The sequence below is a fragment of the Lissotriton vulgaris genome, chromosome 10 (assembly GCF_964263255.1).
Source record: "Lissotriton vulgaris chromosome 10, aLisVul1.2, whole genome shotgun sequence".
Taxonomy (NCBI): Eukaryota; Metazoa; Chordata; class Amphibia; order Caudata; family Salamandridae; genus Lissotriton; species Lissotriton vulgaris.
Genome location: NC_141698.1, coordinates 1,027,726,223 through 1,027,749,390, shown reverse-complemented (window position 1 = coordinate 1,027,749,390; position 23,168 = coordinate 1,027,726,223). Strand labels below are relative to the sequence as shown.

Here is a 23,168-nt window from a genome sequence, read left to right as displayed (position 1 = left end):
TTCCCGCTGCCACCGGAAAGTGTAGCGGACTGCAGGTTTCCGACCACCAACTGTCAGTCCAGATTGAATTCTTGGCCCCAAAGACCACAATCTGTTTTCTCCCATTCATTTTAAGCCAGTTCTCCCTCATCAAAATACTGGCTTCGGCCATTCAGGACCTAAAGGTTTATGAGAATAAGAGGGGAAGATGTTGGAAAGAGTGGGAGAGAAGGAAGACAAAGGAAAACTGGAAGACTGCAGAGATTACACGTGTTTCCTGAGCTAGACATTTTAAGGAGGCAAGGATACAATATCTTGCTCTTAGGTGGGAGAGGCATTGAGGATTCATTCAGATTTTGAGAATGTATCTTTGTTGGCAAGGCTTAAGTAAATTGCTATGCAGTATTGCAGTCTAGATCGAACAGCCTGGGTCAGAAGTATTCTGTGTTGTCTGCTTAGTAGTGGGTGTATTAGTCATAGAAAGTTGTTTTATGGTGACTTAGATTTTATCCTTGAAAAATAATTGGGAGTCAAGCAGGGGTCTCAAACCATCTACACTTTGTGGTTGTTCCAGCTGTGGGTACGAGCAGGTTATTGGAGGTGGGATTTTGTCACTGCTTAATATCATTATCTCTGTCATACCACTGTTTAGGCAGACGCCTTTTACGTTAATCTAATGTTTGACTGATAGTGGTCAATCAGATACTGTTTTCGTGCTACTGTTCTTACTCCGGTGGACTAGGAGGTGGGTGCCATCTGTATTCAACTGACAATTTAAATCTTTATCACTGATCAAGTAGGTAAGCAGGCACATGTATACGTAGAATAGGAAGGTGAGAGTGTTAAACCTTGGGCAATGCCACATACTAAGTTATTGGGGTTTGAGACATATTGTTCCAGTGTTATTCACTATTGTTGAGCTTCAAGTGAGAATTGTATCCAGTTCTTTGATTTTAAACCGATGTTTCAGGCGGCTTAGGATTTTAGGAATTTTGTGGTCCAAGAGGATGAGCGGCACGGGATGATTTTGGTCTCTTAAACGTAAAGCATTTTCTATGAAGCCCATCACTGGTGTTTCAATTCTTCATAGAGGTGGAATGAAGATTAAATGGGATGTGATCAGTAATGTTGGAGATGTTCAGATGATATGATGATATGTACTATGGTAAGGATCGTGGCTCAGGTGGAATTGTCTTGCCATTTCTCGTTGAAATGTAATGTTTGTGGCTGGTGTTGTGATGTTTCTTTGTAGATCAAGGTGTAGGGAAGGAGAATCTGATAACTGTGTAATCAGTACATGATAGTAGGGTGATGGAACACTGATGATGTTAAACTTTGATCTGGGTTGAAGTCAATAACCTTGATGGGATGGGCCTTTAGTATGTTGGCTTGCGAAGGAATAAAGTAATAAAAGCATGCGGTTTGTGATGACGTCTTTGTATCAAGTTGAATGCTAAATTGACCCATAATTTGAACCGTGTTGCTTTTGTCTTGTAGATGTTCACATTAGTTGTGGAATCTTGGTAGGAAAGTGGGGCTATGTTTGGGAGGGTGCTAGAGTACTGTCAAAGTTGTGGTAAAGTTCAGTTTGGTGGTTAATTTTATAAACAAGTGTTTGAATAGGGAGAACAGGGAGAAATGGAACCCTGGCATTTTTTGAATTGGGAGTTGTAGATGATGGAAGCATATCCACCATTTCATTGTGATCTGTTTCAGCATAAAGGTAAGTCGCTATTTGGTAATATTATATTCTGGATAACAGTGTTCATCCAAAATCTTGAATGCACAATTGGTTGTTAATTTTGTACTGTGTAGGGAACAGAAAGGAATGTCAAAATGTTTATGTCACTGTGATGTAGGTGAGGTGATACCAGAAGGCAAAGATAATTTAACTGATTGTGGTGGGAGAGTAATATAGCAGCTGATGCCACTAAGAGTGTATAGGAGTTAAATAAAGTGTTGCTAACTGGGCTATTGTTAAAATCAAAGTTCAGAAGTGGTGAGGGCAAAAAGAGGGAGAAGGCTTGTGCAGATCTGGTACTCCATGGGGGGGAGAAATGTAATGAATAACGATCAAGAAGTAGAGCTACAACGATGTGTCATGAACAGAAGTGTCCACTGGAATGCAAAGTCAGACAGAACAGCTCTTACTTCCATATAATTTGTACTTTTATGCTATTAATGGGGGTAGTCAGTCTTTTTATTGTTTTGATGAGCTGATGGTGATGTTCTACTTACTTTAGACGGCTGAGGAAATGTTTTCAAATGTTGGCTTTGCAACAGAGTACCTTTTTTTTACCAAACTCTAAATCAACCCCTCCATGTGTGTACATAATAGAGCAGTTTTGCTGATTAGGTTGCAAACTTTGAAAATTATTTGCCACTTTTAGGGTTACTGCAGGCGAAGTGGAGGACATCCTAACAGATCTTCCTTCAAAACCTGGGAGTAGGACAACCCAAAGCGAGATGTCCATTTTGATTTCAAGCTACAACATAGGCTGTGTCTGCTACCTGGATGCAAACTCTTACCCCTAATGACCTCCCACCAGAAGTGGTATTTTCAAGTTCTAAGACAGTCCCAGATACAGGTCTGCTTATAGGATGCAGGAATATTTCTGACATTATAAACAAGAGCTAACTGGCTTTACAAGGTGATATTACACCTGTATCATTGCTTGCACTCACTGTGGCAGCTAGTCTGCCCTTTTAGATAATAGTGCTGTTCTGTGAATGGGGACCTTCTACCTTCTCTGCTCAGCCATCCTCTGCTTAGAAATGTGACACCCCTGCTTGCTAGCCATTCCTCTGACAAGGCTCACAGTCAGAGGTGACAGCCCAGCAATGCTTCCGAACAAGGCCAGATGTCTTCTGACTCAATTACATCATGATACCTCATCCTGCTTTCATAATGGACACGGATGAATGCATTTTCCAACAACTAACTCAACACCTGGACAATACCAACCTCCTCGACTCCCATCAGTCGGGAATTCAGGAAAGGGTGCAGCACAGAAACCGCAATCCTCAACATAATTGATGATATACACAAATCTCTGGACTCAGACCAATGCTGCCTCCTCATTCTCCTAGACCTATCGGCAGCATTCAACACAGTTGACCACAAACTTCTCCTCAAAGCTCTTGAAGAAAGGGCTGGTCTAGAGGAGGTGGTCCTCAAATGGTTCTCCTCATTCCTTCACAACCGCTCCCAGAGAATCAAAATCAGAAGCTTCGAATCCGACCTTCAGCCAGTCATGTGGGGAGTCCCCCAAGGATCAGTACTCTCCCCTCTCCTCTTCAACATTTACATGGAACCCCTCGCCACCCTACTCAGAAAAGCTAACATTTCTTTCACCTTTATGCTGATGATACCCAAATCTACCTGGAAATCTCTTCTGCTAAAGACATCCAAAGTCTCAATGAAACACTAAGTGAAGTGCAACTTTGGCTGTCAAGCAACCACTTAAAACTGAACTCAGACAAAATCGAACTACTCATCATCTCGAACAAGGATGAGAACGCACAAATGGTCGAGTGGCTAAAATACATCGAAGGTCTCAACAGGAACCTCACCCTGGCTGACTCTGTTGAATCATTAGGCATCACGCTATACTCAAAACTGGATATGAACAAACACATTAAGATTTCGGCTAGGAGCGCCTTCCTTAACCTGAAGCTACTAAAAAAAAAAAAAAACTTTTTATTCCACCCAAAGATCTCAAACAAGCCACTCAAGCATTGGTGCTGTCAAGACTTGACTACGGAAATGCAGTCCTCTTGGGAATAGCAAAAACACACCTTGCTCTGCTGAAAAGAACTCTCAATGCAGCTGCCAGAATGGTCACTGGAATAAAGAAATTTGACCTTATCTCATCTGCACTCAAAGATCTCAATTGGCTTCCAATAGAAATGCGGGCGAAATTCAGAACGGCCTGCTTCACCCACAAAGCCCTCCACACAGGCAAACCCGAATATCTGGCGTCCAAACTCAAAAAAGCAGGTCAGAACAGGAACCTCAGAAACTCTAATACCTTACTTCTTATCCCGCTTAAACCAAGAAAACAAAAAAACGCGGCCAGATCCTTTGCCAGAAATGCCACCAAAATATGGAACTCTATCCCCCCCACATCAGAACTATGCACTCTTTTGCTAAATTCAAAAGTCAGGTCAAAATCCTTTTGCTCGATCGATCCCTAGCAATTAGATAGGAACAGTCAGAGTGCTGAAAATTACACTGAACCTCTCTCGGTTGGGGGCTAACAAATCCTTGTAACGGAACTCTTCAACATCGTCTTTACTATGTCTCTCATCTGGATTGCCTCACTTTATTGCAATATGTTTGGCTCTTTTTTGCTCACTTTATTGTAATATGCTCTGCTCTCATTTGTGGGCTAACAAATCCTTGTAACGGAACTCTTCAACATCCTCTTTACTATAACTCTCATCTGATTGTCTCACTTTATTGCAATATGTTCTGCTCTCTTCTGCTCGCTTTATTGTAATATGTTCTGATCTCGTTTGTTCTGTTCTGTAACTGTTGTGAAGCGCTCCGATACCCTCAGGTCAGGCTAGCGCCATACAAAACTTCGTAAATAAATAAAATAAAATACATTTTCTATTGTGAGACCTCCTCCCAGCAAAAACCACCAACCAGGGCTCTGGCTCCAAGTGGTAGCTGCAGGCTAGACAGTGACATCAAAGGGCGTTTCTGATGATTCCTGTCCCATTCTGGTCAGGTAGAGATGGGGCTGGTTGCTCTGGTAAAAACTTTGGATACGGGTAGCAATGACACAACCTTGAAAGTACTGTCAAGATTTCTATCAAAAGTGACATGCGAGTGACTTCTCAGAGGGTGTGTAGGCACTTGATACTTGAGCTCTTAAATAGAAGCCTGATCATTGGTTGAGGTGTCAGAACCCTTTTCAACAGGATCCCCCTGTCATTTGGAATCAATTGGTCAGATTCGGACAGTGCAAATGTGAACGACCAAGCAGAAAAAAGCATATCCTCCAACAGTAAGGTAGTTTATTGTAAAGCGCATAAATCATTAGTGTAGAAAGTGAATAATTTATTTTGAACACCTTTACCTAAGTCAAGCATGTTTTTTTTCTTTGTACAGGTATCGCATGATTTTGCAATCAATTTTAATGAAGACAATCCCGAATGTGCAGGTAAAGCCAACCCCTTGCCTTATTAAATTGACACCCCGTACTCTGGGCCGGTATGCGCACACTGCATGAAAGTCTGCTTCGAGAGGCCTATGCTTTATTTAAAAAAAAAAAGAAATTTCTTCCGAGGTCACTGACGGTTCCAGCGATTATCCCATCATCTGGCTAAGGCCATTGGGAAGTAAACAGAAACCTTGAAATAGCTGATGACATCACAACACACACAAATCTATTGGAATGCTCTTCGGGGGCCCAATTCACCAAAGGCCTCCACACTGGTGGTGGAGGCCCCATAGCCCTGGCAGGGGTCCTCACTCGTGGTAGGACCTCAGCATTGAGAAATTGCAGTTTGGAGGTCCCGCTGCGAGTGCGGACCCCACCCCCATGACTGTGCGGACATCCACCAAGAATGCAGGGAGCTCCGCCACAGGCGCAAAGGCCCTTTGTGAGTCAGGCCCAAAATGAAGAAAACACTACTGATTATGCGTTATTTATGCTTCTCTTCAATTCTTTCCTTATAGGAAGTTGTATCAATTTGTGTAAGAAAGATGTATATTAGTATAAGCAATGACTAATGTTAATGTTTTTTCTCAAAAAAAAAGAATGGGATTTTGCTTTGTGTATCCTATCATGACATAGAAGAGACATGAGTTCATTTAAAAACTTCTTCAGTACTAAAAGCCACATCATGTTTCACATATGTTTTTGCAAACTCATTAGAACATCACATTTGGTTCAACCAGTCGGTTTTGCCTTTTCTGCATTTGTTGGGTGGATTGGTGCTGGCTGAATTTAACACATAAAATCCCTAGCACGAAATTACACAAACAACTAGAAATATGCAATATGTTCAATTTTAAAGCACGCAGTATCTGTGTAATATGATGAAGACGCCTCAACGTTTCCAGGGCCTCATTTATGAAAAGTGACGCATCGCTGCGTGAAAACAGCGATGCGTCACTTTTCATTGCACCCTCCTTGCGACACCAATGATGCGTCATATTTACATTATGACGCATCATTGCACAAGGAGTTACAGATACATCAGTTTTTCTGGCGTATCTGTAAGCGCAAACGTGACGCATTGATGGAGTGTGTTACAAAAGTGACGCAACTCCAGCAATGCGTCCTTTCACATGGAGCAAGCCCCATGTGAAAGGGCCTGCGTCAGTCTTCCGCCTGCTGTGAGGTAGGCGCAAGATTTTGACGCAACGGCGTCCTGGAAGTGACAGAGTGAAATCTCATAGATTTCACTGCGTCACTTCTACGACCCTTTCTTGCGTCCATACGCCCCCCTTGCATACATTATACCTGGCGCAGGTATAATGTGGTTTAGGGGTTTACAAAGTGACGCATTTACCTAGATGCGTCACTTTGTAAATATGGCGCAACAAAGCACATTTTTTACGCCACAGGTGCGTCACAAAAAGTGACGCACCAGCGGCGTAAAAGTGACACAAGGGCTCATAAATGAGGCCCCCAGAGCATATGAAACTTCTCTGCTTCCCAGATTAAACTCAGATTATGGTAGAGAATGCGAGACCAGTCTTGGATAGCATTTGTAATGCACAATGCATAGTTTTTCTTTCTATTGGCCAATGGTCCTGCTATTCTGGATGGTAATGTGGCTGGGTTTGCATGCACAAGGAAATGAAATTATGCCCATTACCCTTCATCTGAAAAAAACAAACAAACCTTCGAACGCTATTTGAAATCAGCTTCTAATAATAGCAAAATAACTTGATTTAAGTTCTTGAATTTATAGTAAACTTTCTGTAGGTGACCAGGCCGAATAAAAAAGAGAAAAAAAAACTCTCTTCAAATCTAGCACAGCAACGTCAATGTTCTTCAAATTCATGAGCCAACAAAATGTAATACATGGAAATGTTTGATCCAAACAGTTTACACTACTGAGTCTTTCTCTGTGAATTTACCATTTCATTTGTTTTTACCTCTGCCATAGAAAAAGGGTGGCAACCACATCAAAATCATTCTGGACCCCAACCCAATCCAGTAAAGGCCAATATATTAAGTGTGAGAAGCTGGTCTGGTATATGATGTGCACTTATGTAAGTGGGCACCTTGCACCAGTCCAGACAACCCTTATGGTGATTTCAGAGGTCTTAGATAACCTTAGAAAGCTCTCTAAGTGGTAGCTGTGGAAAGCAGCTTTCGGGCTTAGTCCAGAAGGAGTGTAAAGCAGTTTGTTTTTACCAGAATGCAATCTTATCTTGTAGTATAAGTGAAAAAGAACCACATAAAGTATTTATAAAAATATGTGTTTATTATATAATACTCTATAACACATGCAAATATCTCCTACCCGGAGATATGCACAATGCACACAATACCTAGCAAAGTAATACAGTAAATAGCACGTTATACTCAGTGGACCCGGGGGGGGCAAACCATATACTAAGAAAGTGGTATAAGAACTACGACTCAGGTCAAGACAATGTCAAGAGGACGTAGAAGTACTGGGAACCCACAGAACCACCCAAGGTAAGTAGATAGGGACCTCACGGAGAGCGTGTGCAGTGTGGCAACATGACTGAGTGCTCTGCACAAGTCTACGTGTAAGTCGCAGTTGGGTTTTTTAAAGATTAGGGACACTTTCCAGTGGAACCTGAAGAAACTCAGTAGATGATAGAAGGTTGGAGAGTAACCCCACCCATGGATACCCTAGTACCCACGTTACCTACACCAGGGAAGCCAGGTGCATACGTGTGAAGTGGTGTCGGAAACTGCTGTCGTTCCCAATGGAGGACTCTAGGAAAGTGCTGCTGCTGAAAGAGATGAAAGTGTCAGTTGGAATCCGAAGGTGGATTTTAGACAAGAAGTACCTGCAAGCAGAGGGGACAGAGTCTATGTCACTCAGGAGTGGAAACAGAGTCTATGCCACACAGGCCTTGGAAGGTTCCTGTATGGTGCACAAACGATGGAGCAGACTGGAAGGGGGAGGAAATCGAGCCCAAACGAAGTCCAGTGGAGTCCAGAGTGCCCAGACGGTAGAAGAAGTGGTGTCTGATCTGAATCTTATCCCACAACGAATTTAGGGACCTACACCCAAGGATGCCCTTAGGTACCCTAGGGAATGGGTTGGGAAGATTCAGGGGAGGGACTGGACAGAAGGGAGATTACTCCCATGTCCTTTGTCCAGTTTTGTGCCAGAGGTGGAGCCAACAGCTCCTAGGACTGGTTTGAACTGGACTTTGCACGGGGACACCAAATGTGCCCCTCATGCAGACTGAGTGGCGCTGGCAAGCGCACCCACCCTGCCCCAATACACTAAATCTTGTCTGGGAGGTGGTTCTGCCTTCCCCTGCTCGAGCCTGGCTCAGCAGCATGGGGCACAATCGTGTCTCTGGTTGGCAGCAACCATTTTGTGCTGTCCGGGTCCGGAAGACTGGTACCGGAGACATGGAGACCCTAACGGAGGGCTGTTCCAGAGCTTGGAATCATAACTCCCACACTGTCATACCTCACAAACCTTTTACAGTGTAGGGGTCTGATTCCAACATGTTGGATACCAAACATGACAGGATTCATTGCAGCCAGTTTCGAGATGGCCATCACATCATTACGTGATGCCCCTCTGTATGGTATATGGCTGCTTTGCTGACAACCCAGGAGAATGGACTCCGTAGGCTGCAGGGATGTCCTGCTAATGCAGGGAAACCCTTTCACTTAGAACCAAGCACCGTGACTTCAAAGGCCTGCTAGAGAGGTGACTTATAGCTTTTAAGTGCAGTGGCCCTAGATACAGGAAACCTACATCTTTAGTAAGTGGTGCTAGCACCAGCGTACACAGGCTGCAATGGCAGGCCTGGGGTTCAATTTTGAATGGTCTCTCATGGGTGGCATAATACATGCTTCAGCCCATGGGAGACCTCTGGGGCCTATGCCCTGGGTAACTTAGTACCATATACTAGGGACTTATAAGTGTACTCCAGTATCCAATCTGGGATGTACCTAGGTACTTGTCACAACAATTTAAGGGAGAAAGAAGAGAGATTGGGGTCCTGATTCGCAGGATCCCAGTCAGATTAGTCCAAAAACAACTTAGCACCAGGCAAAGCGTGGGGGTAACAATGCCGAAAGATCCTACCTTCCCACAGGCTGGATGCAAATAGTGATCGCAAACTCTACACAGACTATTTGTGACATGTCTCTGATTGTGCGTTACAACCTATGCATTAATAAGTTGCAGAACAACCTACCTAATGATTATTAACTAAGCTGATCTCCATTTACAACGTTCTGTGATTGGCTACAAACACAGGGATGCGAGGACCGGAGATCACCACCCTTCATAGGCATCTCCAAACAGGAATTTTTTTTTTTAAAGGAGCCCTTGTTACTTAGAGGAACTGGGTTCTGCCTGAAAAAAAAGAAAAGTTTCCTATTTGAGGAATCATTGGGCGGTGGGACAGGTGGTGTTCCTCTGGGCCACAGCCGATGCCCCCGGAGGCTGTTTACAATGTCTACAAAGTTCCTCTTTGAGAATCCGTTACTACCCAACATAGGGGTCAGTAACTCATCAATGGTTTGCGACCACAATTCTGCTCACTAACAATTGGCACGTTCCTCTCCAAATTTAAAATAGGACAAGTATGCCCCTGTCACACCCCATCATATTTCTAATTTGCAAAGGACAGCAAATGAACATTTACAAGTCGGAAATGTACAACTCGCAAAGAGCTTTGCACTTTCCAAAAACAATTTTTCAGTCACAAACCCTGTGATTTTGCAAATCACAGGATTTGTGGCCACAAAAGGGCTGTGTGCATCGGCTCTAGGCTGGAGATACTAGGTCGCATCCCACATGTCTAGCAACACAAGTAACTACAACACCATTTCTGCCTAATTGGGCATCAGTAGTGGGGTCCAGCCTATTTCTCTGAGCAGAGCCAGCGCAGGTCAAAAAAGCTGAGTATAACCCTTTCATGTAGAAATACTCGCTCAGACATGGGTAAAGCGATGGGTGGAAATGTTTGAAACGATGTTTTATCCATAACAACTGAGAAATCCTCTGACTAGCATCCGTTTTCATCTTTATTTAACCCTAAAGGTGAATTCAAGCCCAAATTCCCTTCTTCATTCGTCCCGCAAACGAAAGGTGTCATAGTCTGTGCATTATCCTAAATTGTCTCCCCGCGGTTACTGGGTCTTTCGAGGCTGGAAGTTTCCTACCTGCTTTCACCAAGCAGAGAATAAAGCTACGATGTTGGCACAGATGCTACACAGTCAATCAATTAATCAGGGAATTGTCCAACGCGCTACTCACCCGTAAGGGTCTCAAGGCTCTGGGCTTGACTGTTCCCCCAGAATATTCAAACAGGGCTTTATTTGCTTTTCTTTATGATAGAATTTAGAGAGTTTGTCACAAAGACACTTATCTACTGTGCAACTGCTAACATGTTAGATGCTGCTTCAGATGATGCAAAAATGTTGCATGGCTACAATGTCATACCCCCCAGTTGGGGAGGAAAAGCTGCACGCAGACAACGTTTGGAGTTGAAAACGGTGGTAGGCGCTGGTGCCTTTTTATTCTGAGAGAGTTAGGGATTGTGGGGCCGATTCACAGAACTAACTTAAGACAAAATCCTAAACTTACTCCTTTTGGTATTCACAGAAGTTAGGATTTTGTCTTAAGTTTGTCTTAAGACAAACTTAAGACAGACTTAAGACAGACTTAAGACAAAATTCTAACTTATGTCTGTCTTAAGTCTGTCTTAAGACAAACTTAAGACAAAATCCTACCTTCTGTGAATACCAAAAGGAGTAAGTTTAGGATTTTGTCTTAAGTTAGTTCTGTGAATCGGGCCCGCAATTTTGAACTTTAGCAAATATCTCTAGTCAGAGTCGATGTCCAGGTTTTAACACATTTTGTTGGTTGATAAGTCCCGTAGACAAGTCCCCCAAAGAGTCATGACACCTAATGTTACTTACGTATGCTTTCTTCCTGTTGCTTCAGTTAATGAAGCTATCCTTTTCAATCCAAATAACTGACTAACATATCCACCACTCAAATCACTTTAATATTTCACTATACTAATTCACCACTAATAATCTATGGGTTCCGAAGTAGCGTGCTACTTGCCTAAAAAGTTATTCAATACCCTATCAGGAGTAGCAAGCACTATATAAATACAAACCTTTTTCCCTCTTCTATGCCTCCACTATCCTTCTCAATCCAAATAACTGAATAAGATAACCTCCACTCAAATCACTTTCATATTCCACTATACTAATTCACAACTAATTCTTTATGGGCTCCAGAGTAGCGTGCTACTCGCCAAAAAAGTGCTTTGATGCCTCGTTAGGGGTGGTAAGTGCTATATAAATGCAATTGCAATACAATACAATATTGTAGCATAGGGTTAGAGATTTAAAACTTTAAAAAACAAAAAAACTTTGGTATGTACTTTAGTCGATGAAGCACTTGCCTCTTGTATTAAGACCCATGATTTGTATCTTAATAAATACATTTCTGTTTAGGAGGCTTTGTCCCCCATGCTCTTAGATAGAAAGGGGATCAGACGCTTAACCCCTTCGATGCTGATGACGAGCTCAGCTCGTCATCACCCACGGGGGTCGTGTGCTGATGACGAGCTGAGCTCGTCATGGTGCCACTAAAATGGCATTTTCCAGCACTGGGGGGGGAAAACGCCTAGCATCCAAGTGGTTAATAAATAAGTATCGGCAGACCTAATAGGTCTTGTCCATGACACCTATTGTCTTGGCTAATGCATGTTATTTTTGGGTGGTGCAAGCTGCAGTGGTCCCCTGAGGAGGGTCCTAGCTCTTACTTCTCTTTTACAAACTACGCCCTGACTTTGGTGCTCGAACAGTACAGCAAAGCACAGCTCAGACTTTGTGTGTTACAAAGTGTCCAATGAAGGCGGTGGTGAAATAATCAGCAGCTGCTTCCTTAGCGGGCCTGGGGATGGGAGCCTCGCTGTAGAAGTTGATATAAATTGACACAGATCCATTTTAACTCGCAGCTCGTGTCCTCCAGGGAGCTCAGCGAGCCCGGCCTTTAGAAGCTCAGCAGCGGGGCCTTCTCGCGGTTTTAGTTGGATATTATCGCCAGTGCGCGGTCATGCTTTCCCTAATCCTTTCAGAAGGGCACTTCGGATGCTGCCTTCCCTGCCTCACCGCCCAGGACTGCTGCTGAGTGGCCCTTCCAGGGGGTAATCCGGAGTTCAAAGCCGTGGAGGGCACTGGCCGCGTGCCAGGATGGATCTGCATTTGAAAACAGAGAACAAAAAAACACAAGAGCAACTAGGGCTAATGACAAACAAGGACTGGCAATGCCAACCAATCTCTCATGTTTACCAAGGAGAGGCTTAAAAACACAGTTCAACTTTTTTATTAGTAATATTGGAAATTGTATGTCAGGGGTTCTTTATTGCATTATTTTACTAAGTTAAGACTGAAATTTCAAACTTGTGTAACCTTTGTTTTAGTGCAATTTTGTGTTTGAATTTTGTTGTTTGAATAGCTTTCAAAGAATGTAAACCTGTGAATTTCCTTTTTAAAATTGTAATTTTAAACTGTATAAAGCTATTTGGGAATGACAATCGGTCTTACATTTTTAGGTGGAAGCCTACCAGACAGTACAGCTGTCTGGTTTGCTTAAAACATCTTGGGGTCATTCAGAAAGCTGACCTAGAAATGCATACTACCCGTTACCTACCATTAACTTGGTGGTTTGTAACTCACCTTTTGTGGCTTTCTATTTGCTGGCTTATTTGTTGTACGCTGTCCAGCTTGAGTTCATCCCTCTCGTTGCCCAAGTTTTGTTTACTATAGTCTTCCACAAACTCATTTTCTGTAACCAGGTCTTTGAATCGAATATGACTCATTGCAACACTACCCCCAGCACAACCCTCCCCGACCCCCAGTCCTGTTCCTACACTCAAACACTACCCTGCACGACCCCCCAACACTACCCTAAACCCTAAAACACTATCCTACACTACACAAGCACGACAACACTACCCTAAACCCTTAAGGTCTACCCCCAGCACGACCCTCCCCATTCCCCCAGTCCGGTCCCTACACTCAAACACTACCCTGCATGACCCCCGACACTGCCCTAAATCCTGAAACACTACCCTACACTACACAAGCACCACAACACTACCCTTAACCCTAATAAACTACCCCAGCACGACCCTCCCCGACCCCCAGTCCTGTCCCTACACAAACTTATTTTCTGTAATCAGGTCTTTAAATCGAATATGACTCATTGCAACACTACCCCCAGCACAACCCTCCCCGACCCCCAGTTCGGTTCCTACACTCAAACACTACCCTGCACGACCCCCCAACAGCACCCTAAATCCAAAAACACTACCCTACACTACACAAGCATGACAACACTACACTAAAAGACTACCCCCCAGCACAACCCTTCCCATTCCCCCAGTCCGGTCCCTACACTCAAACACTATCCTGCACGACCCCCCCGACACTACCCTAAACACTAAAACACTACCCTACACTACACAAGCACGACAACACTACCTTAAACCCTAAAACACTGCCCCCAGCACGACCATCCCCATTCCCCCTGTCCAGTCCCTACACTCAAACACTACCCTGCATGACCCCCATCACTACCCTAAATCCTAAACACTACCCTACACTACACAAACACCACAACACTACCCTAAACTCTAATACACTACCCCCAGCACGACCTTCCCCGACCCCCAGTCCGGTCCCTAAACTCAAACACTAGCAGCACGACCCCCCAACACTACCCTAAATACTAAAACACTACCCTACACTACACAAACACCACAACACTTCCCTAAACCCTAATACACTACCCCCGGCACGACCCTCCCCAACCCCCAGTCCAGTCCCTACACTCAAACACTACCCTGCACGACCCCCAACACTATCCTAAACCGTAAAAGACTACGCTACACTACAAAAGCACCACAACACTACCCTAAATGCTAAAACACTACCCCCAGCACGACCCTCCCCCTTCTCCCAGTCTAGTCCCTACACTCAAACACTACCCTGCACAACCCCTTACTTTACATCCTAAAACATTACCCTACACTACACAAACACCACAACACTACGCCGACACTACCCTAAAACCCCCTAAAAAGAACCCTAAAAAAGTAACCCCCTTAATTCTCTCTCTTCATGGTTCCTCTCTCCTGCTTCCTGCTTCACGTCCTGCAAGGTGCACGTCCTTGTGAGGAAACGGAAGAGCCTCAGTTTGATCACAACGATGTGGATCGCTATTAAAGCGCATGGTTTGTAAAAGCACATGCGATGTAATGGCATGCATAGTAATGGCTGCGTGTTGTTACATCGCATGCATTGTAACGCATGCAATGTAACAACATGCGGGGAAACAGATGCATTTTAAAGGCTGATTCTCCTTTAAATCTTGTTCTTATCTTGTGACATTTGCTGTGCATTCAAAGACAGAGGTCAAAATAACATCCTTACTCTTCCAAGGGAGCTTGGTGTTTGCTTTTCTTTCTCTTACTTCAAAGCGAGAGAATTTATGTGTCAATCCTACTGCATATCCATGTACGAGGAGAGAACAGAGGATTGTTTTTTTCAAGCACACAAAAAGAAACAAATATTTGAATATGATCTAAAAACATCAATACATTAGGGAATGACATTTGCCCACATTATTGTTAGCGTGCATTATAATCATATTTCGGTGCAAATGTAATGGTCCTTTCATTTGAAATTGTGTTGTCTGTAATGACAGTGTGCTACCACACCATGCAAACTCCATACGACGACACTCCACTCCATGCTCTTCCACTCCATGCCACACCACTCCATTCTACAAATATCCACTCCACTCTACAACATTCCATTCCTTTCTAAGCTCCTTTTCTCTAAGACACTCTATGACACACCACACCACGCGACTCCACGCTACTCCAATATGCGTCACTCACTCCACAACACAACACAACACGCCACTCCACTCTACGCCCCTTCACTCCACAACACTTTTATTTTTTTTTTAATTATTTTTATTGGCAGTTTCAAGGCATAACATATCCAAAGAAACAAACTTACAGCCCATAATGTTACCGCATCCCACATCCCGGAGCAATAATCATTTCCATGCATAGTACATATAAGAGACCATTCAAAACCAATGTGCACATGATCACTGGTTACAGAGAGAGATACCACATTTATTCATACAATTAGGATGTTTTTCAAATAGGCGACCAAATATGACCAATAGTCTCTAGGGCGTGATCCCGATGGCAGCTCCTCCACATAGGTAAGAAGAGTATTGTGACAGTATGTCATATCACGAAGCCATTGGCTGGTTATAGGTACATTTTTACTATCCCAACATAAGGAGATTCTTGTCTTAGCAAGTAGCAATGCTATCAAACAAAATTTACGCTTTTTAGCCCGAACATTGCATAACAGTCCCAGGAGACAAGTGCGAATTGTACAGCTAATGGGTACTCCCATCATATCACTCAGCATTTGTACTACCTTCTCCCAATATTCTATTATAGGCGAGCAGTGCCATGTCAGATGTGTAAAATCTGCCGATTCACACCCACATCTTTTGCAGCGTGCATCTGGTCGTAAATCATATTTATTAAACTGTGCTGGTGTGTGATAAGTTTAATGCAGATATTTATAATGTAAGATTCTCAGGTTACCATTAGGCGTTAACATTTCAGTTATTGAGCAGGCAACCTGCCACTCTTCCTCCGAAAGTGGATTGTCCAGAACCTCATTCCCTCTTGCCCCTGCCCTATGTGTTGTGTCTGGTATCTCCTCCTGCACTACAGTATATAGTTGTGATATTAACCTCTTATCATTAGGTGACGTGATGATCAATTGTAGTGCATTCAGTTGCGGGGGTTCTGCTGGGTATGTAGGGTAATGCTGTTTGATCGCCTCCTGAAGTCTGTGATAGGTGAAGCGGAATAATAGTGTTTGATTGCTTACATAGTCGAAATCTCCCAGTTGTATGAACATCCCTTCATTATAGAGATCCCCCATCGTGTCAATCCCTACTTGCTGTAATAGCCCCATTCCCACCTCTTCCTGGGTGACAGATAAGCTAGAGTGATGTTATAATGGGAGAGCAGGCGCATACAGTGGAGTCTTATTTGACAACTTTCCTATTTGAAGCCAAGCAGCGTTTGTAGTATCCACTGTGTTAATGTCGTAGTTATGCAGCGAAGTCCTCTTATGAGTTATTATCGCCTTCAGTGGGATAGGGTGTGCATCACTCTCCTCTATTGCAGTGTGTGTAAGGTAGGGAGTCCGATGGTACCAATGATAAGCATATTGGGCCTACACACATAAATAATAGAGGCGAAAATCCGGCACCTTAAAACCTCCCATCGAGTACGGTAACGTAAGAGCCCGCATTTTAATCCTGGCTTGCTTACCCGCCCATATTAGTTTAATTAGTAATGATTGTATCTGTCAGAACACTTCCGGCAGTGGGGTGATAGGGACATTATTGAATAGGTACAAGAATTTTGGGAGTACTACAATTTTAACAATCGCCAGTCTGTCCGCTAACGAAAGAGGCAGTTGGATCCAGCGGTCAGTTTTGGCTGTTATAGTGCTAACAGCTTTGCCATAGTTTTTGCGTATGATGAGCTCCGGGTCCCTATGGAACCACACACCCAGGTACCTCACTGGTTCAGTTTGCCACTCCAGAGGGAATTCTGTGTTAGGTGGAGCTGTGCTGTCTGTAAGAGGGATGATAATAGACTTGTCTCAATTTATTTGGAGCCAAGAGTGGCGCCCGAACTTAATGTATTCTCTTAATAGTGGGGCTAGATTGATCTCCGGGTCCCGTATGTATAGTAACATATTGTCCGCGTACATAGATATGTGTAATGGCCGTTCTAGAAATTGTAAGGCAGAATAATGATGCCCCTGTCTAATTTTGCAGGCTTAAGGTTCCAGTGCCAGTGCAAATAGTAATGGTGACAGTGGACATCCTTGCTGCGTTCCACGTGCTATAGGTACAATATCAGACACATAATTGTTTATGCGAATTCGGGCCACAGGTTTGGTGTAAAGCAACTGGACCCATTGCTGGTAGATCGGAGGAAATCCCATTCTCTTAAGTACTGTTAATAGGTATGTCCATTCTATTGAATCGAATGCTTTGGCCGCATCCAACATGACTGGTGGTGGGTATTATGTAATGTGATAACGCAAATAGCGTCCTAGTGTTGTGTGCAGTGGAACGGGTTGGTATGAAACCAGACTGGTCCGGTAATACCAGCGCAGTCATGAGGGGTTGTAGTCGCACTGCCAACAACTTTGCCAATATTTCAGAGTTCACATTTATGAGTGATAGTGGCCTTTAGTACTCACAATATACAGGATCTTTTGCTGGCTTTAATAGGGCCACCAACACCGCTTCTCGCAGGGTAGGAGGGAGAATTGTTTTCTCGAAGGCATCACCATACATGGCTACTAGGCGGGGCGCTAGCAAACCTACAAAAGTCTTGTAAAATGTGCATGTAAACCCATCAGGGCCTGGTGCCTTCCCATTAGGCAATGGTTTAATAATCTCTGTGACTTCTTCTACTGTAAACGGGAGGGAAAGGTACTGCCGCTGGGTTTCTGAAAGCCAGACAAGGGCCAAATCTTCCATATATTGCATTATCTCCTCTGGGGACGCAGCGTGTCATAATTCATATAGTGTACCATACGTGGTTACAAATTCCCTCAATATACCCTCAGTAGTAGTTTGCATCTCCCCATCGGCACTCTTAATTTGCAGGACCGTCTGTGAAGCACGACCTTCACATATTTTTGACGCTAGTACCCTCCCAGGCCTCCCCCCTCACCAAAAGTTCTGGCTTTCGCGCGTTTCGTTCTGTATTTGAGTTCGTCCTCAGATAGGGACTGATGTTCGGTCACAACAGCCCTAATATCTCACAGTAATTGTGGTTTTGGGACTGCTCATATGCACGTTCCAGGGATCTCAACCTACTCTCACATCTAGTCAGTTGCCCACGGATGTCTTTTAAAATGCCTGCAGTGGTGCTTAAACATACCCCACGTAGTGTTGCCTTAAAGGCTTCCCAGAGCAGACCGGGGTCATCCGTGGTAGGCTCAATAAGGAGTAAGAACTCAGATATGGTGTTAGTGATCATGTCTGTGTATGCTGTATCAGTCAATGCCCTCGCATTAAAGCGGCAGCTATATGGGGGAGGCAAATAATGGGGAAGGTCGACCGATAAAAATACGGGGTTATGATCTGACAGTGTCGGTAGGATATTGTTAGTCAGGTGCAGGTGTGCTCCATGGTCCATGCGTATCAATTGTTCATCACCTACGCCCACTTCCATGGGCCAACAGTGTCATGCCACACTGAGTCGAGATGTACAAACCTCTCAGGCAGATTTCCTGAATATAGGGTGTGATCTCTTCCCGATCCCTACTCTTTGTCACCATCACGCCATCTTCCAGGGAGGACATCCTAGTCTGAGTCCTGGGTATGCTCCTCTCGTCGACGATCCCTACGTTTTGAGGTGATTTTCTTGATGAATTCCTGCGCAGCTTTCGGAGGATGCAGCAGCGTTGATTTCCCCTACCATGTAACCTTCAACCTGGCGGGATAGAGCATAGCATATTCCACTTTAAGTTCACGCAACTTGGCTTTGGCTTGCACAAATTATCTTCGGGCTTGCTGTACTGCAATGGTGAAATCGGGATAGAATTCCAGCTTATTCCCTTGGTACGTGATCTGCTGCTTTTCCCTCGCCAACCTGAGTGCGGCGTCTCTGTCCCTGTAATTTAATATCCGTGCAATTATTGGGTGCAGGGCCGCTAGGGGGGTGGACGTGGTGCCAAGGACCTATGTGCACGCTCCACAATTAGGACATTGAAGAAACTGCCCCCTCCAAACACTGATTAGAGCATCTCCTCCACATATGTCTCCAGGCGGCCAGTATTTGTAGACTCCAGTACGCCTGCTGTTCAAATATTGTTTCGGCGCGATCGCGCCTCCAAGTCCTCCCCCTTGCTCTTGATTACTTCTAGCCCCTTTTCCATTCCTGTGCATTTACTTGTAGTTGCATGTGCCTCATCTTCTACAGCTGCAATGCCGGTCTCCGCGTTGTCTAAATGTTCTCCCTGTTTGTCTAATTTCGCAGCCATGCAGTCTACTCTCTGAGTTAGATGATCTAACTTCCCATTAATATCTTGGAGGCTTGATTGGATCGCTTTGAGAACAGCTCACATCGTTCCACCTAAACAGGTTCCGGTTCTAACTCAGTGTCTGAGTGCAATGCCGCGCCCTTGGGTGGCTTTCTCGATTCAAAGGTGAGTTTGGGCTGTTGCTTGTCCGGTTTACCCATACTTGCAGGAGGTGTTGCACGTTGATAACAGACAATTCCCACCCTCGTGCGAGGTCACCAAGCAAGGCCCTCAGGGCAGTGAGGTGCCAGATAGCTTCCGAAGTTATAAATACTGGTAATCCGATGTTCACTGCACAATAGCTGTAAGGAGGTCCCGTGATTGGGATGCAAGAATGTTCACGTGCGCAGTGATCCAGTTGGAGCGGAATATCAATAACTAGAGGTGTCACCACAGTGCTGCCAACAGTCTTGAAGGCAAAAGTTCCCTATGTGTATCAGTGCCAGAAGCACACACCACACAACTGGTCCAATAGCAATGTAATGAAGTGCTGCGCTAATGTGTCGGCATAGGCTCGAGAACTGAAGCAGATTGCCGCACCATGAGGACTCCACACTGTGATTCTGCACTTAGGTTGTGATGCTATTATGTTTTGCAACTAGTTACCACTGTTCTTGTTTTATACTAGCGCATTGTACTTTGCACAGCAGACCACTACACTTTCAAGGTCACAGCAGCAGCAGGTCGTGAGGTGGTCCAAGTCCATGTATTGTTCTCATTGATTCAGGAGCTCCTCTGTAATCTCCGCCATTTTGTGAATAATGCCTGCCTCCAGGTCAGTGCTCCATGGTATTGCCGTTATTTCCCTCCTCAATGAATGAATGTCAAATCATGTAATTAAGGAACCCCGCCAGACGCGCTTTGCACTCTCCACATGTTCTTCAGTGGGTCCATTAGTCCGTAAAGTTACTCCATTATGCGCTTTATTTGTTATGCTTCTTTAATATTTATCAACACTAGAAAAAAACGCCAATAGTTCGAAAAATATGAAGAGTTCGAAACGCGTAGACCTTGTACTGTTCTATGCCATAAGATTGTAAACAACGATAAGAACTTTGTGTGACATTTACAAATAGGTCAAAAAGGACATCTATGGCACTATTGATTGAACATTGTTTTTTGTAGAATTGCTAAATTGTATCTGTTTTTGTAGAGTGTGTGAGATTGTTTGAGTGTCTTGTATAAAAGAGTGTATGTGAGAATGTATGTCGGGGAGTGTTTTAAATGTAGATAATGTGTTTCATCTTTTGTATTTTACATGTTTTTGCAAATGAAAAAATAACTTTTGAGAAAAATCAAAAAAATCAAATGAAGTAAAAAGAAAATAAAAAACTGAAGATTCATTCAATGATCTTAGATCTCCTCACTTTTTGTTTCAATCAAGGGTGAGATTTAGACTGTTTGAGAAAACAATTAGAGGCAGCATTGGCGTTTTTTTCTAGTGTTGATATATTAGGCTGTGGCTTGGCCTTGCTGCTTGGGAGCCCATACCCAGTAGTGCTTATTCTTTAATATTTATGGCCGCCATTTTGTGCCCAATGGACCTCATAACTCATTGCCAGCCTGTGTGATATGACCGCCGTCACTCCAGCGTTTCCCCTGTTCCAATGTCAGAGCATGCGGTTGTATTTTAATAGCAGCGCGTATTTCTTACCGCTGCTTCGTGTATAGATGTCCCGGTGACTCGGCAACCAGCGCAGTGTCTTCCGCCCCCTCAGAGGCACACAGATGACACCTCCTGTGTGCACACACCCAACGGTGATCTCCTGCGGGTTTTCTTCGTGCCGGCGATGCCTCCCAGCTGTCACGATCAGTGACCGCCACCGAGCCGATCTTTGTCAGACTAATGTAGCTGCATTATAAGGTGGCCGCCATGTTGCTGGGATCCTGGTCAGTCAGGACGGGCCGCACTGGAGTCAATTTCACTGTGTTTGACCCCTCGCCGCATGATGAAACTTCTCTTTCCCCGTTAGTCTTCACATACTCCGATTTTCATTTCTGCCAGAAGTCGAGATGGAATTGCACTGCAACCGCGATTTTAAGACCAATTCATGGACTTGACCGGCGGAGCTGTCTCAATAGGCAGCCATTCAGCAGTGCGCCCTCTAGCGCCCCCCTCCACTACACTTACCATATTCCATTCTTCCCCACTGTGCTCCAATCTATCCCACTCCACTCCTATGTGCCACAATTTACCCACCCCAATCCACATTGTTACAATCTTCCCCACTTCAGTCAACCTCATTACACCCAATCCAACCCACTCCAATCTACTCCACTCCACTCTAGTCCACCCCTATTTACCCACCTCACACCACTCTAATCTACCCCACTCTAGACTACCTCACTCCAATCTACTCCACTCCAACGTACCCCACTCCACTCAATCTAACCCAATCAAACCCACTCTAACCCAATCTAGCGCACTTCACTCAAAGCTACCCCACTCTTCTGTATTCTACCCCAGTTTACCCCACTCCACTCCACTCGAATCCACTCCAATCTACACCAATCCACCCCTTTCCAGTGTACCCCAATCCAACCCACTCCATTCCAATCTTCCCGCCTCTACTCGAATCTACCCCACTCCACTCCAACCTACCCAAGTCCAATTTACCCCAGTCCAATTTCATCCACTCCATTCCAATGTACCCCACTTCATTTCAAACTTCACTGCAATCTATCCAACTCCTCTCCATTCTAATGTAACCCACTCCACTCCATTCTACCCCATTCCACCTCAATATTCCCCATGCCAATCCACCACCATCTACCCCACTCCAATCTACCACAATCTACCCCACTCAGGGGTACTACAATCTACCCCACTCCAGTCTACCACAATATACTTCACTCCAGCACAATCTACCACACTCCAATCCACCCAATCTACCCAACTCCACTCCAATTTACCCCACTCCACACTAAAACACTCCCCTCCCAAATCTACCCCATTCCTCTTCACTCCAATCTACCACACTACTTCCCTCCATTACACCCTAACCTATGCTAGCCCAATCCACTCCACTCCAACTCACCCCAGCCCACCCCACCCCAAACTACCCTACTCCAATCCACCCCACCCCAATCTACGCCACTATAATCTACCCCATCTAGTCTACCCCATCTACTCCACTCCGATCTACTCCACGCCACTCCAATCTACACTAATCCCCCTACTATACTCTACCCAATTCCAATCCAACCCACTCCACTCTAATCTACCTCAGTCCACATTTCCCCGATGTATATCACTCCACTATGATTCAATCTACACCACTCCACTCCAATTTTCCCCACTCCAATCTACCACACTCCACTCCAATATACCCCACTCGACTCAAACTAACCCAATCAACCCCACCCCACTCCAATCTACCCCACTGCACCCTAATCCACTCCAATCTACCTCAAAGCACCCTTTTCCAGGGTACCTCAATCCAACCCACTCCACTCTAGACTTCCCACCTCCACTCCAATCTACCCTAATCTGCACTCAACTGAAATCTACCCCACTCCCCTCCAATCTACCCCAGTCTATACCCCACTCCACTCCAATCCACACCAATTTTCTCCACTCCAACGTACCCCAATCCAACCTACTCCACTCCAGTCTCCTCAACTCCTTTCCAATCTGCCCGCTCCACTCCAACCTACCCCAATCCAATTTACCCCAGTCCAATTTATTCCACTCCATTTCAATTTACCCCACTCCACTTCACACTCCACTGCAATCTATCCAACTCCTCTCCACACCAATCTACCCCACCCCACACCAATCTACTCCACTCCACCACAGTCTACCCCACT

At 44.6% G+C, this 23,168-nt stretch overlaps 1 protein-coding gene across 3 annotated transcripts in view; it reads left to right on the top strand.

Moving 5' to 3' along the window:
* The window catches only part of CPNE4 (copine 4), a 1,444,425-nt gene that overhangs the window by 1,302,775 nt on the left and 118,482 nt on the right, over window positions 1-23,168 (top strand). For all 3 annotated transcript variants that reach the window (XM_086942069.1, XM_086942068.1, XM_086942067.1), the window contains one exon: window positions 5,099-5,150. In XM_086942069.1, the coding sequence (XP_086798195.1) occupies window positions 5,099-5,150 (52 nt within the window). The remainder of the gene's footprint in view (window positions 1-5,098; window positions 5,151-23,168) is intronic.